The following is a 17252-nucleotide window of genomic DNA, read 5'->3' as shown; positions in this document are numbered from 1 at the left end:
TATTCATTGTTCTTCTTTATGCAGGACATGTTTGTATGTGTTGGATGTACATTTTGTTGTATGTACAAAGTACTATGTCTTAAATAAAAACAATTTTCAAAAACAAAAAGGCAAAGGATGGACAAAAGTGAACTTACAACAACTACAACGTGAAATTAATTATATTATTCTTTTACGAAGACGTTTTCCAGCAATTTGTATAATTTTCATGCTCCTCATAAAAAAAAAGGAGAGAGACACATAATGATGATGTCGCCAGCAGAGTGTTAGAGCTAATGAAAAAAATCAGCCACTCCGTTCTTCAATCTTCCAGTCCCCAGCCTGGACAGGGTTGCACACTCCACTGCAGCCAATGACTGGTCTCAATGGTGACATGTCCCCAAGTTGCACTTGCCACTGCTGGGTCACATGCTGTTCGGGGATTTTTGCAACTTGCAACCGAGGCAATTGATTGGCCACAACAGCACGTGACCCAGTCAGGATATATAAAAAGGTCAGGGATCGGAAGATCACTGAATGGAGCCAGAACAGAGTGGAGAAGAGCAAGTCAGTAAGATTTTTTTCAATAATATCCAAAATGCCCAAAGGGGCAAACCACCCTATATACTTCCCAATAATTAGCTTTAAGACAAATTTTATTTAATAATATGATTAACACATAATTTAATCCTGGTCAATATTACAGATGTAAGCATGTTGGAAGGGGGCTGATCCATTTACTTTAACTTTGGCAGACCAGTCAATTTGAGCAGATCAATCTGCAGTGGATATGTTACTGTACATAATCTATAAGTATAGGGCTGTTGATCGGGGGCAGAGTCCTGACAACAAAGCCCAATAGAATAGTTACAGTGTGTCTGCAAGGAGTAATTAGAATGATGAACATGGCAGAGGACAGTCTGATATCAATGTACTAAAAACAGAATGATATTATGTAATAATGCACACACTGCTCTACCAATATATGATTTTTATAAAATAAAAGATTGGCACCACCCCCTACTGGAGGAGTGGCTTTGGGAGTCAAAAATCTGGGTTTATACTCATTAAAATAGCTAACCATGCCCACTTTTCAAAACTGGAGTGAGTGGTGTAAAAATGCAAAAAGTCACAAAAATATTGCGCAAGTGACCAAACATTTTTTTTTGCAAAAGTCTACATTCTGGAGCGCAAAGCTTTATAAAATCCCCCCAAAGTGTTTGGCTGCAAATTGTATACAATAAGGACAGGTCATCAATATTACAAAAGTGGACAATGCCTTTAACATCGAACATTTGCAAGACCCAGCCAAGCGTGCATGAAAGGTGGGAGTCATAAAATAGTTGCATGCGTATGCATGGGTAGCCTTTGGGCTCTTTTACATGGGACAAGAGTGAGGGAAATTATTAGGAACAAAAGTTTCTAAAAACACATATAATAAAAAAAATCTAAAGCTAAGGGTAGAAAACAATAACCCAATAAATATTGAATTTCTGAAAAAAATAAAAATAAATTCTATTGTAATTATATTTATAATCCTTAGGCCTTTCCATGCCATATGGTTGGCAAATGTCTTTACCTCTTCTATCTGTAAGGTGACGCTTTCAAACAGCATCCCTACCATGATGGATGCACAAAGAAACCTGAAATCAGAAGACTATCCAGATATATTTTGGAGTGAAACATTCTGCTGTGTCAGGAAATAAATGGTGGATAGATCCTTTGCTCAATTCCAAAGTGTTAGTTATTGAAATGTTAGTTTATTTAACAAAATGAAAAAAAAGGTACCAATAACTTTGTCTACATCTGTACATATAATTCTGAAAATATTACCTTTTTTTATACTTTTTGGGGAAGTTCCTTCTGCACGTACTGCGTCAGTGGCAGAGACATTCCTTATTGGTTCTGTCTGGATTTTTCCCTGTTCGTCAATGAGGATTTCTAGGTCTCCTTTGTGGAAAGCTATAGAATAGTGAATATATGAAAAAAACAAGTTAGCAATCTGTGCCATTTCAGTAAAATTATGTTTTTAATAAGAATACATAAAATAAAGTTTCCACCAGTGGAACATTTATTACAACGTTTTGGGCCCAATTTTGGTGCCCTTCTTCAGGCTAAAAAAAGATGCATAATCAGAATATATAAAACATGATCATCACTTGATGAAAAAATTTAAACTGCACTTAATCACAAAGAAAATAAAACTTCTCACATGATTAGAACAAATATTCGTTTACATGATTGATAACTATGGCAGTAAATCATAATTTGAAAATTTTATACCATGATCAGCTTAAAATACTATGCATAATTTCATTATAGTGATATACATAATTGTGTAATCATATAACATGATTCAAGGACATTATGACATAATCCAAAACAAAAAGAAGAAGAGGAAAACAACAAAACAATGTCATGATTACATGGCCTAGTGATATTGAGATATATAAAAAGGTCAAGTACTATCAAAATATCACAGGGCTAAACATGATGCAAATTAGGGATCGAGTGTCAGGAGGAAAAAATTGCCACAAGACCAAATGCACTTGGGTACACATATATAGCTACAAGGCAAATATCCAACTGCTTATTAGATTGAATTTTATTTCCTAAGTGATCTCACAATATCTCGAGCCGAAATCCTGGGTTAATATACCCATCAGCAAGTGACACAAAGAGAGCCATTAGGATGCAGTGGAATAAACATCACACAAACTTCATAGGAAAATGTTAGTCAAAAGTCACTGAAGACCAACATATATAGCGAGCATACATGGCGATCATGAATCTGCAACAAAGCTTATAAAAAGTAAATATAGTTACCTGTGTCCGAGGGAGTTAGGATTCACGGTGTGCATGATTTCATCAAGGTAGATGACGCTAGGATTCCGGTTATGTATATACTCCCAAAAATCCATAAAAGTTTAGTCAATCCCCCTGGCCGTCCTATAGTTTCGGGCTGTGAATCTATCTTTCAACCAGCCGCAGTCATGCTTGATCAATTGTTACGCCTATATGAGCAATTAGGCAGGTACTTTATTTTAAATACTACAGAATTTAGAAATCCAGGGGCCAAATATTTTTTTTTTGCCACGATGGATGTATCAAGTTTGTATACTAATATTCCCACTGAAGATGGCATTGATTGTGTTAATGAGGTTTTGGTACAACAAAAAGATTTTTCAGATGATGAAAATCATTTTATCATAGATTTATTGAACTTTGTGTTGAAAAGTAATTATTTTCTTTTTGAGAATGGTTTTTATTTGCAGATATATGGAACTGCAATGGGATGTAATGTGGCCCCAACTTTTGCAGTGATTTACATGAACTCCTTTGAGGAGCGTTTTGTATATACCCATCATCTTTAAAAAAAATATGTGTTAAGAATAGGCTACGGCGTAACAACGTCCGAATAATTGGTATGCCTGAACATACAGAGGGAGCTGATGCTGCAAGGGTTGTGGAGAAATGGCTTGCTGATAAAATCGGAAGAGAAAAATTGTCTCCTCTTTTTGCTATTGAGCGGGCTCACTGTGTACCATTTCGCCCTCCACCACCAGGGGCATGGCGAGACCTCTTCTGAATAAAGTCCTCCATTTTAGAGATCGTGATGCAATACTAAAAGGCGCAAGAGACTGTGCGGATCTTACTATAAATGGAAATCGAATTTCCTGATTTCCTGATTTTTCTGCAGAAGTCCAAAAAAGGCGAGCTCATTTTCTGGACGTCAAAAAATGGCTATGAGCCCTGCAATTACCCTACTCAAGGATATACCCCGCCAGACAGCGGGTGGTGGCGAGAGATAAGACACATATGTTCGATAAACCTGATGCAGCATGCCAGTGGCTGGATGTGCATGAAAAGAATCTGCGTGGCAACACCTGAGAACACTGTGTGATACACAAGGTATTTGAAGCTCGTCCAATACCTAGAGGGTCAAAAGGACTTATACCGGTTCCTAATATACATATCCTTACTGCGTTAAAGTTGTTGTGAGCGGGGGAAAGAGAGTTGGTGAGGGGTAGTCCCTATTTCTGGGAGCCCCCTTTCAACTTTTAGTTATGATTGTTTAAGGTCCTTCTAAAAATAGGGTGGGTAACATTGGTACGCCGGGGCCGGAGGCTGAATGACTATTGAGACAGATTCTCTGCTAGTCTTAGTAGTCGGTGTATATATTTTTTGTAGCCCAGTTCGTCTATTGTAGAGAGAAATGTCTTTTTGGTTTAAAAGGGGGGCGGGCGGGAGGTCTGGGGTTGGGAACTTGAGATAGTATGTATATTTTGTATCGGGCCTTGTAGTGACTCCCCAGGGGTGAGCGGCAGCAGGTACCTACATTTCTGGATTTGGTTTGATGATGGGTACCCTTAAGATTATAGCTTGGAACATAAAGGGGCTGAGTCAGACCGCTAAATGTCATGCTGTCTTCAATGCTTTGCAAACATATCAACCTGCAATTCTTTGTCTTTCTGAAACACATCTTACCCCTTTAAAACTCATTTAATACATAAAGCATGGATGGCGCATGAATTTCATTCTACCTATTCCACGCATGCCCGGGGCGTTAGCATTATAATGCATAGGACTCTTCCCTTTGTTGCGAGAGAAACGTGCACTGATGATGAGGGAAGATTTAAATGTATTGACTGTTCCATTTTTCAATTCAGGTTAATACTTGTGGCAATATATATCCCCCCACCGTATTCAAGTGAGATTATGAAGAAAGTGTTGATATTTAAGGCCAGATTCCCTGGTGTTCCCATAATGATGATGGGGGACTTTAATATTTATATGGATAAGGCTACTTTCACACTTGCGGCAGGACGGATCCGACAGGCTGTTCACCATGTCGGATCCGTCCTTCCGCTATTTCGCCATGCCACCGGACCGCCGCTCCGTCCCCATTGACTATAATGGGGATGGGGGCGGAGCTCCGGCGCAGCACGACGGTGCACATCGAAAGTCGCTGCACTAAAAAGTCCTGCATGTCCGACTTTTTAGTCCGGCGGCTATCGCCGTCCTGCGCCGGGGCTCCGCCCCCGTCCCTATTATAGTCAATGGGGACGGAGCGGCGGTCCGGTGGCACGGCGAAATAGCGGAAGGACGGATCCGACATGGTGAACAACCTGTCGGATCCGTCCTGCCGCAAGTGTGAAAGTAGCCTTAGGCCTCCTGCACACAACCGTATTTTTTTGCGGTCCGCAAAACGGGGTTCCGTTTTTTCGTGATCCGTGACCGTTTTTTCGTCCGTGGGTCTTCCTTCATTTTTGGAGGATCCACGGACATGAAAAAAAAAAAAAGTTGTTTTGGTGTCCGCCTGGCCGTGCGGAGCCAAACGGATCCGTCCTGGATTACAATGCAAGTCAATGGGGACGGATCCGTTTGACGTTGACACAATATGGTGCAATTTCAAACTGATCCGTCCCCCATTGACTTTTAAATGTAAAGTCAGGAGTTAATATACCACAGGATCGGAGTTTTCTCCAATCCGATGGTATATTTTAACTTGAAGCGTCCCCATCACCATGGGAACGCCTCTATGTTAGAATATACCGTCGGATTTGAGTTACATCATGAAACTCAAATCCGACAGTATATTCTAACACAGAGGCGTTCCCATGGTGATGGGGACGCTTCAGGTTAGAATATACTAAAAGAACTGTGTACATGACTGCCCCCTGCTGCCTGGCAGGTGCTGCCAGGCAGCAGCCCCCCCCCCCCCCTGTAGTTAACACATTGGTGGCCAGTGCGGCCGGATCCCCCCCTCCCTCCTCTGTAGTTAACTCATTGGTGGCCAGTGGGCCCCCCTCCCTCCCCTGTAGTTAACTCGTTGGTGGCCAGTGGGCCTTCTCCCCTCCCTCCCCCTCCTAATTAAAATTTCCCCCCTATCATTGGTGGCAGCGGAGTGTACCGATCGGAGTCCCAGTTTAATCGCTGGGGCTCCGATCGGTAACCATGGCAACAAGGAAGCTACTGCAGTCCCGGTTGCCATGGTTACTTAGCAATTTGTAGAACCATTATACTTACCTGTGAGCTGCGATGTCTGCGTCCGGCCGGGAGCTCCTCCTACTGGTAAGTGACATGACCTTACGGATGCACACAACGGTCGTGTGCATGAGGCCTTATCCATATAAATATTAAAGTATTGAAGTATTGAATACTGAATCTAAATACATGGCAAATTCATCACCGGAAAATGCCAGTAACTGGAAAGAGGCCCTGGGACTGTTAAATAAAAAAAAAAAAATCTAATAAATAAAGCTGGGGATAAACATTTCTTTAGTATTTTATGGAGGGAGAGAGTGCCAGTCATCTATTAGCTACTATCATTCAAGCACAAACTGGCCCCTCTTGTGTGTCCTCTATTAGGAATATGCAAGGGGACTTAGTTACCGGAGATAAAGATATAGTGGGAGTATTTCATGTTCATTTCAAGAAAGTCTATCGATCTAGGTTGACAGTTAGCCCGAGGGATAGAGAGAAATACTTAAGTGGCATTTCGATGCCTAATCTGTCTGTGGAACATCGAGAAATTATAGATGGGGATATTCAGTTAGAACTTGAATTGGCACTACGATCCTTTCCTAATGAGAAGGCGCCTGGAGGGGATGGAGTGCCCGTGAAATTCTACAAGAGGCACCAAGAGCTGTTGCTCCCACACCTCCTAAATGTCTTCAAGGACTCTTATCAGGCGGGTATTTTACCCAGCTCGATGAGAGAGGCAATCATGGTGGTGCTCCCAAAACCAGACAAGGACCCTACACAGGTAGACTGTTACCGGCCTATCTCCCTGCTGACGGCGGACATTAAAGTGTTGGCCAAGGTTCTAGCTAATAGGTTATTGAATGTTATTTCCATTATTATTCATTAGTGATGAGCGGCAGGGGCAATATTCAAATTCGCAATATTTCGCGAATATTCAGCATATATTTACAAATTCGAGAAATCGTGATCTCCAGTCATTTTCTCGATTGCGAAAATCGGCAACCGGAAAATTTGCGATCAACACTACTCCTAAAGTCAAAGATATTGCAGCCTTCTCATTAGCCCACAAGCAAAAAGCAGTGAGGGATCATTGGTACTGATGAAAAAAAAAAATCTCGAATTCTCGAAGTGGCAATATTCACGATAAAAATTTGCGATTAGAATATTCGCGATCAACACTATTATTCATGAAGACCAATGCGGCTTTATGCCTGGAAAATCCACATCCTAAGAATTTTAGGTGTCTGTTCCTAAACCTCCAGGTGGATCGGGGAGAGGCTGTGGGGCTGTAATCTCATTTGACGCGGCCAAAGCTTTCGATAGAGTCGAGTTGGATTATCTCTGGGCAGTTATGTCAAAATTGGGATTTGGCCCGTTGTTCATTAATTGGGTGAAGCTGCTTTACAACCAGCAAAGAGCTAGAATCAGAGTAAATGGGGGGGGGGGGAGGTCTCCCCGGCGTTGGAGAGGGGTAAAAGGCAAGGCTGTCACGACCATGGTCATGGTCATGACTCCCCCGCATGCAGTTGCCTGCGGTTTGGTCTGTTGTCAACCACATGTGAGGCAACATACCAGCAGCCCTCACCATGTGGTTGACAACAGACCAAACCGCAGGCAACTGCTTGCGGGTCCAGGAGTCGCGACCATGACCATGGTCGTGACAGGCTGTCCCTTGTCCCCTCTCCTATGTGCCGTTGCTATAGAACCTCTGGCTTGCCTGCTCCGAACCACGCCACTACTACAAGGTCTTGGGAGAGGAGAAATGGAAGAACGTGTATCGCTATATGCGGATGATATGCTGCTGTATAGTATCGCTATACGCGGATAATATGCTGCTCTATGTAGGTGACTTGGCCTCATCAATAGACCCTATTATATCACTTATATCTGACTTTGGCAGACAATCCGGATTGCTTATCAACTGAAATAAGTCGGTGATTCTCCCATTGTCCCCACTTCCACAGAGTCTTTGTCTTGACCATACTAATCTTAGGGTTGTGTCATCTTTCAAATATTTAGGTGTTGAAATCTCTACTAATCCCCATAGGTACATACTGGACAATATAGCGCCATTACTAGCAGAGTTTAAGCTTAAAACGGCCTCCTGGAATAAACTGCCTATATCCCTAATAGCTAGGGGTAACTTGATTAAAATGGTGCTAATGCCGCAACTTTTATATATGCTTCATAACTCACTGGTATGGCTACCCAAGATTTCACAAATCTTTACATTTTTATTGTGGAAAGAAAAAAGGAGTTGAATCAAATATGAAACTTTGCAAAGAGGAAAGGATGCGGGCGGTATGGCACTGCCTAATCCTTTCATATACTTCCTTTCGGCCCAATTGCAACATATTAGGGGATGGCGCGCAGCTGGTAGTGCTGGGAGGGGAAGTAGGCTTACAGAATGGGCATCGGGATGTTCTCCGCTGTGAATTCAGAAATAAAATCCTCAGCGATTTTTGGGCTTATGAGAAAGGTGTGGGTAAAGGCTAGGGAGGATTGTTGAATATTTCTCCCATATGGAACAATCCGGCCCTACCAGAACTATCTCAATTGACGGGCTTCTCCCAGTGGGGGGAAAAAAAAGGACTGGAACATTGGTCAGCTATATTCCCTGGGACTTTAGAAACAGCTATGCTCTGAGTTTGGCCTCCCTTCCACTCATTTTTATAAATACTCATAGTTAAGATGCACAACTCAAACTATCATCACTACAATATACCTCTAATCAGACGCCTAACACAATAGTGGCGATGGGTTCAGTAAAGGGGGCTCTCTCGATAGTCTATCAATCGCTACATGGGGAATACTTGAAGAAATTCCCGCTCAAGGTTAAAACACACGGGGAAAAGGATGTTGGGGCTGTAACCGATACCCAATGGGAAGAAATACTGGCATTGACCCCGACCTTATCTCTTAGTGAAGCAGCTAGAATGTCACAGTTGTTCATGATACATAGGGTATATAAAACTCCACTATTTATGTATAAGGTAGGGTATAGAGGAGACTCCTCCTGTCCGAAATGCGGGGAGGCAGGGGCTGATCTATTCCACATGTTATGGAGTTGCAGTGCCTTGAGATTATATTGGAAATAAATAATAAAACTAATAAATAAAGTATACAGTGCAAATTTTTCTCCTGATCATAAAATGTGCTTGCTTGGCGCTGCCCCTGGGGCGCTCCATTGCCTCTTTTCATACCAATTTTCAAAAGAACTAAAAGGACAATATGTAATGTTGCTATTTTTGTAAGAAATTATATAGGCCAAATTATGTTACTTCTCTTGTCTTAAGGGGGGAGGAGACTAGTTGAGGGCTTGCACTCAATAATCATTTTCTATCTCATTGTAATGGGTTTGTCAATAAGATGTCCTCATAGATCCGAACTAAAGTGGATTGTACGATTGTAAAGTGCAATTTATTTGTTATTGGAAAAATTCAATAAAAAAAAAAAAAAAAAAAAAAAAAATGTATATGGCAGGGGGAAGTTAAAGACCTACAGAAGTTCCACTCGGACCTGAACTCATGCACCGGATCTATTGTATTTTCCTTGGGGGGAAAAAAAAAAGTCGCAGAACTTCCATTTCTTGATGTGCTTCTTAAAGCGAGTCTGTCATCAGCATTTCACTTTTTTAACCCTTCCCATAGCTCCCTAGCATGCTTACATATAATAAAAACGTTACCTCTCGCATCAATCCTGGACTTATAGAACCATCAAAAACGATCTTTATAACTTATGCAAATGAGGGCTCGCAAGTGCCCAGGGGCGGCGTTACACTCGTAGGTGCCCTACTTGCTCAGCCTTTTCATTGCGTCCCCCCGCCCCTTCCTACCCTCCGCCCATCCCTTCCCTCTGACCGCCTTTCTACTAACTTGTTATTCCGCCGAGATCCCGCGCCTGCGCACTCAGTCCGTCGGCCGGCGCATGCGCATTGCGATGCCCATTCCTTGTATGGCATCACAGTAATTAGTGCGCATGTGCCGGCTTTGCGCCGTTAGCCTGCGCATGCGCAATAGTTAATGTGATGCCGTACAAGGAATGGTCATCGCAGTGAGCATGCGCCGGCCGACGGACTGAGTGCGCAGGCGCGGGATCTCGGCGGAATAACAAGTTAGTAGAAAGGCGGTCAGAGGGAAAGGATGGGCGGGCGGGGGGACGCAATGAAAAGGCTGAGCAAGCAGGGCACCTACGAGTGTAATGCCGCCCCTGGGCACTTGCGAGCCCTTATTTGCATAAGTTATAAAGATCGTTTTTGATGGTTCTATAAGTCCAGGATTGATGCCAGAGGTAACGTTTTTATTAAATGTAAGCATGCTAGGGAGCTATGGGAAGGGTTAAAAAAGTACAATGCTGATGACAGACTCCCTTTAAAGGTATATGACTAGGGCTGCAGCTAACGATTATTTGAATAATCGATTCGTCGTCAATAATTTCATCGATTAGTCTGGGAAAAAACACCAAAATGACAAAAAAAAAAAAAGGGTTTATATGATTTTACTTGAAAAATTATGTTCGAAGGCCATATTAAAACAAATTGTGGATGCCACCGTTATGGAGGATCTTTGGCTGGCACTGTTATGGGGGATCTGTGGATGGCACTGTTATGGGGAGGGGAATCTTTGGATGACCATGCTATATCTTATGCTATATGTGTCATCCACAGATCTCCCCCATTGCAGTGTCATCCACAGATCCCCCTCACCATAATGCCATACACAGATCCTCCTCCCCATAACAGCCCCGGCCCCGCCTCTCACAGCAGTATTCCTTAACCGGCAGTAACTTTTACTTTAAATCACTGCATCTTTATTACCTTACAATGAAGCTCCAGTAACAGGCAGAGCGGGCGACGGCGTAACGTCACTTACTCACGTGACGTGCCTGCTCCGCCCACTTTATGAATGAAGCAGGCGGAGCACGAGTGTCACGTGAGTAAGTGACGTTACGCCGCTGCCCGCTCTGCCTGTTACTGGAGCTTCATTGTAAGGTAATAAAAATGCAGCGATTTAAAGTTCAAGGACCCGCAGGCATAGCGCCTGACCGCCCTCTCCCGCCCGCATAGCAACGAATCGGCCAATTATAGATAACGGGATTAGTTGACAACGAATCCCGTTATCTAATATTATCGATAACGTTGATTAATTGTTGCAGCCCTATATATGACAATTCATTACATTACGATTTATATTCTAAACCTACAGATAGGAACAGTCTTTTACATTTTGACAGTTATCACCCGCCAGGTTTAGTAAGATCCCTCCCACTTTCACAACTAATGAGGGTCAAAAGAATAGTGTCGGACCCAGAAGTGGTCGACTTTAGGATGACACAAATGACAAAGAAGTTATCTAGTCGTGAGTTCCCAAAACAACTTTTGGACCAACACACAAATCAAATTTACAATCTGACTAGGGACGACCTTCTGAAACCTAAAACCAAGGTGAAAGGAACAAACACTAGGATTCCTTTTGTTACAACCTACTCTACATGGAGTCCTGCTATCAGAAAAATTGTGTACAAACACTAGCACATTTTACAGACAAGCGAACCTAATACATTTCATACAAAACCTCTCATGTCATACAGACGGCCAATGAATATACGTGACCGGTCTGACCTAGGCTCTAGAAAACTTGACCCATAAACTACCATTACTGGCAGTGCCAATCCGGGCACATTTCCTTGCCTGGGATGTGCCCAATGCGGTAATGCAACTAAGGGCAAGATATTCACCCACCCTTAGGCCTCATGCACACGACCGTTTTTTTTTGCGGTCCGCAAAAACGGGTTCCGTAGTTCCGTGATCCGTGTCAGTTTTTCCTTCCGTGGGTCTTCCTTTATTTTTGGAGGATCCACGGACATAAAGGAAAAAGTCGTTTTGGTGTCCGCCTGGCCGTGCGGAGGCAAACGGATCCGTCCTGACTTACAATGCAAGTCAATGGGGACGGATCCGTTTGACGTTGACACAATACGGTGCAATTGCAAACGGATCCATCCCCCATTGACTTTCAATGTAAAGTCAGGAGTCCCTATTATACCATCGGATCGGAGTTTTCTCCAATCCGATGGTATATTTTAACTTGAAGCGTCCCCATCACCATTGGAACGCCTCTATGTTAGAATATACCATCGGATTTGAGTTACATCGTGAAAACTCATATCCGACAGTATATTCTAACACAGAGGCGTTCCCATGGTGATGGGGACGCTTCAAGTTAGAATATACTACGAACTGTGTACATGACTGCCCCCTGCTGCCTGGCAGCACCCGATCTCTTACAGGGGGCTGTGATCAGCACAATTAACCCCTCAGGTGGCGCACCTGAAGGGGTTAATTGTGCGTATCATAGCCCCCTGTAAGAGATCAGGGGTTGCCAGGCAGCAGGGGGCAGACCCCCCTCCCTCCCCAGTTTGAATATCATTGGTGGCCAGTGCGGCCAGTGTGCGCGAGCACCATATCATTGCGCATGCGCGGAGGGCCTTGTTTCGTCATGCGCCCTGATGTGATGACGCGGCACGCCGGACAGGTGATTGCCGTATCTGGCATTTAAAAACTGGCGCTAAACATAGCGCGGGTGCGACTTATTGCCCGCGGATAGTGAGATGCCCGTATTATGGTTGAGGAGCGTTATCCAGTACTCCTTCCAGCAGTCCATATAGTTTATAGACGCTCATATGGGTGTGTTATACCTGGTATCAGCCGATCGTCTCTGTTCTAAAAGCCCTAATTAAATTTCCCCTGATGATTTCTGAGATATGAAACGTGCATGTAGGGAGCGGGACTAGATTAGGGCAACACAGGGCCAGGTCACAGGGAGAGGTTCCTGACTGGGTTGCCCTTTTAAGGACGAGTGCCCTGTGGTTAGGCTGCTACCCCTAGATAGCTACTAGGGCAAGCTTAAGACTATACCATAGGGTCAAATTAGGGTTGTTCTGCCCCCGTCGCCTGCAGCAGCCGAGCGTCCGGTTTGGATCCATTCACTTCGGTGTCATCAGGACGCACCCTGCACGTTGACGACAGAGCGGTAGGAGTACGGTTTTCATTTCATGTGCCGCCGAGCACTTTCCCCTTTCTTTATTTCATCAATAGTTTGCGTGCCCCCATGCACATTAACCTGTTATACCGCCGCTCTTATGATTTTATCATACTTACATTTTTGGGCCTATCTTTTAATTTCAATAGTAAAAGTTATGTTTTAATATAACCAATAAATCACTATTTTTGTGCCATTGTCAGGACTCAAACCCTGGGACTCCTGTCCGTTTCCTGCCTCCCTTTTTGCTCCACCCTGTTCCTTGATTGGACTTCCTATTAAAATCCAGGCTTGCACTTCCTGCCTTGTGAGATTATTGTACTCCTCAGCCTGTAATCAAGCTAGTCTCTCCACACTCCTCTGCCAAATACTGACGCTTCTCTGTGCATCGACCACTGGCTTCCTCCTGACTACGGTACTTGCTACTCCTCAAATACTGACGCTTCTCTGTGCATCGACCACTGGCTTCCTCCTGACTACGGTACTTGCTACTCCTCAAATACTGACGCTTCTCTGTGCATCGACCACTGGCTTTCTCCTGACTACGGTACTTGCTACTCCTCAAATACTGACGCTTCTCTGTGCATCGACCACTGGCTTCCTCCTGACTACGGTACTTGCTACTCCTCAAATACTGACGCTTCTCTGTGCATCGACCACTGGCTTCCTCCTGACTACGGTACTTGCTACTCCTCAAATACTGACGCTTCTCTGTGCATCGACCACTGGCTTCCTCCTGACTACGGTACTTGCTACTCCTCAAATACTGACGCTTCTCTGTGCATCGACCACTGGCTTTCTCCGGACTACGATATCAGCCTTGCAAGTAGTTGCAATAAAAAACTCTGAACCAGACCCGGACCATTACAATGCGTATTGGTCCTCTATCTAGTATAGGACTGATGTTGCGACCATATACACATAAATTTTATACAACTAGTATATATGTACCAAAAACAAGGATATATTAATTATGTGTATAAGCGGTATATAATTAGTCCAGATAACTGTAAAAAAAACAAAAAAAAAAAAAAAAAAAAAACACTACGCAATGAGGGACATTAGGGGTTAGTTTCTGCCCCTTTAAATGTACGTGGATTACTCATATAGGTTCGACATCTATAAATCAATCTGATGCCTAATACTTATATTTTGCTTTATTTATTCTCTATATGATTTTGTATCATTCAGTTATAAAGATTTTGGGCGCTATATAGCAATTTTGCAGCTTTTTCTTTATCATTTCTTGTATTACCCGATTTTGAGGGCTTGTCATTATCCAACATTCTATTTCAAGCCATGTGCATGCACAAGATCCAAGATGGCGCCCGACGTCGGTCAGAGCTGGAGCGGGCCGCCGCTGCGGCTGTATTGGGATAATTACGCCCAATAGGGGCGGGTCATGTATTTCCGTGCGATGCTGGTCAATTGGGGACTTCCTTTATAAACTGACGGGGTGCATCATGTGCCATGCATGCCGTGAATCCTAACTCCCTCGGACACAGGTAGTTATATTTACTTTTTATCACCTTTGTTGCAGATTCATGATCGCCATGTATGCTCGCTATATATGTTGGTCTTCAGTGACTTTTGACTAACATTTTCCTATGAAGTTTGTGTGATGTTTATTCCACTGCATCCTAATGGCTCTCTTTGTGTCACTTGCTGATGGGTATATTAACCCAGGATTTCGGCTCGAGATATTGTGAGATCACTTAGGAAATAAAATTCTATATAATAAGCAGTTGGATATTTGCCTTGTAGCTATATATGTGTACCCAAGTGCATTTGGTCTTGTGGCAATTTTTTCCTCCTGACACTCGATCCCTAATTTGTATCATGTTTAGCCCTGTGATATTTTGATAGTACTTGACCTTTTATATACAGTGGATATAAAAAGTCTACACACCCGTTAAAATGTCAGGTTTCTGTGATGTAAAAAAATGAGACAAAGATAAATCATTGCAGAACTTTTTACAATATAACAATAGCAAAGACAGGTGCACTCTGCGGTCTTACTAAACCCTCAGGCCCCCTGCACACGGCCGTTTTTTTTCCCCGTTTACTGGCCGTTTTCCGCGTTCCGTATACGGAACCATTCATTTCAATGGTTCCGCAAAAAAAACGGAATGTACTCCGTATGCATTCAGTTTCCGTATTTCCGTTCTAACATAGAACATGTCCTATTATTGCCCGCAAATCATGTTCCGTGGCTTTATTCAAGTCAATGGGTCCGCAAAAAAAACGGAACACATACGGAAATGCATCCGTATGTCTTCTGTTTCCGTTCCGTTTTTTGCTGAACCATCTATTGAAAATGTTATGCCCAGCCCAATTTTATCTATGTAATTACCGTATACTGTATATGCCATACGGAAAAACGGAACAGAAACGGAAGCACAACGGAAACAAAAAACGGAACGGATCCATGAAAAACGGACTGCAAAACACTGAAAAAGCCATACGGTCGTGTGCAATAGGCCTCAAACTGATTTTAAAATTGAGAGATTAGCCAACATGTAGGACATGTCTGAGCCCAAGCACCGCACCAATGTTTCTCAAGTAGCTCGGGACCGTAGGACATGTTGGCTAATCTCTCAATTTTAAAATCAGTTTGAGGGTTTAGTAAGACCGCAGAGTGCACCTGTCTTTGCTATGGTTATATTGATTATCACATCCACATAATTGCCATCTTGTGTAGGATGTCTATTGTGGTACTTGTGGTTCACTGCGGGCATCCTCTACTGTATGCATTTTTGCTGGGGATTGCCATTAGCAACGGGCCACAAGTGCAGGATTTGCTCCCCTGTATATATATGCACAACTGCATGTGGGTTTGAGCACTTCCTGCCTGTTTAATACCACGCCATTCTTTTCCGTTTGTATATACAGAACTTTTCCACTTTAATGTGACCTATAAACTACCACTCAATTGAAAAACAAAAAAAATCTTTTAGGTAGAGGGAAGAAAAAATATAAAAATAAAATAATATGGTTGCATACGTGTGCACACCCTTAAACTAATACTTTGTTGAAGCACCTTTTGATTTTATTACAGCACTCAGTCTTTTTGGGTATGAGTCTATCAGCATGGCACATTTTGACTTGGCGAGATTTGCCCACTCTTCTTTGCAAAAACACTCCAATTCTGTCAGATTGCGAGGGCATCTCCTGTGCACAGCCTTCTTCAGATCACCCCAAAGATTTTCAATCGGATTCAGGTCTGGGCCATTCCAAAACTTTAATCTTCTTCTGGTGAAGCCATTCCTTTGTTGATTTGGATGTATGCTTTGGGTCGTTGTCATGCTGAAAGATGAAGTTCCTCTTCATGTTCAGCTTTCTAGCAGAAGCCTGAAGGTTTTGTGCCAATATTGACTGGTATTTGGAACTGTTCATAATTCCTTTTAGCTTAACTAAGGCCCCAGTTCCAGCTGAAGAAAAACAGTCCAAAAGCATAATGCTGCCACCACCATGCTTCACTGTGGGTATGGTATTCTTTTGGTGATGTGCAGTGTTGTTTTTGGGCCACACATATCTTTTGGAATTATGGCCAAAAAGTTCAACCTTGGCTTCATCAGACCAGAACACCTTTATCCACATGCTTTTGGGAGACTTCAGATGTGTTTTTGCAAAATGTAGCCTGGCTTAGATGTTTTTTCTTCGTAAGTAAAGGCTTTCATCTTGCCACTTTACCCCATAGCCCAGACATATGAAGAATACGGGAGATTGTTGTCACATGTACAACACAGCCAGTACTTGCCAGATATTCCTGCAGATCCTTTAATGTTGCTGTATGCCTCTTGGTAGCCTCCCAGACCAGTTTTCTTCTCGTCTTTTCATCAATTATGGAGGGGCGTCCAGTTCTTGGTAATGTCACTGTTGTGCCATATTTTCTATACTTGATGATGACTGTCTTCACTGTGTTCCATGGTATATCTAATGCCTTGGAAATTCGTTTGTACCCTTCTCCTGACTGATACCTTTTAACAATGAGATCCCTCTGATGCTTTGGAAGCTCTCTGTGGACCATGGCTTTTGCTGTGGGAAGCGACCAGGAAAATTTCAGGAAAGACCAACTAGAGCAGCTGAACTTTTATTTGGGGTTAATTAGAGGCACTTTAAATGATGGCAGGTGTATGCTGACTCCTATTTAATATGATTTTGAATGTGATTGCTTAATTCTGAACACAGCTACATCTCCAGTTATGCAACCACATTATTTTAGTTTATTTTGTTTTCTTCCCTCCA

General features: G+C 42.9%; 1 protein-coding gene across 3 annotated transcripts in view; it reads right to left on the bottom strand.

Annotated features, from left to right (window-relative positions):
• MSANTD3 (Myb/SANT DNA binding domain containing 3) overlaps nucleotides 1–17252 on the bottom strand; it is a 52932-nt gene that overhangs the window by 10141 nt on the left and 25539 nt on the right. For all 3 annotated transcript variants that reach the window (XM_040432702.1, XM_040432703.1, XM_040432700.1), the window contains one exon: nucleotides 1813–1941. In XM_040432702.1, the coding sequence (XP_040288636.1) occupies nucleotides 1813–1941 (129 nt within the window). The remainder of the gene's footprint in view (nucleotides 1–1812; nucleotides 1942–17252) is intronic.

The sequence above is a fragment of the Bufo bufo genome, chromosome 5, assembly GCF_905171765.1.
Source record: "Bufo bufo chromosome 5, aBufBuf1.1, whole genome shotgun sequence".
Taxonomy (NCBI): domain Eukaryota; kingdom Metazoa; phylum Chordata; class Amphibia; order Anura; family Bufonidae; genus Bufo; species Bufo bufo.
Note: the sequence above shows the minus strand (reverse complement) of the source record. Positions and strands in the feature narration are given on the sequence as shown.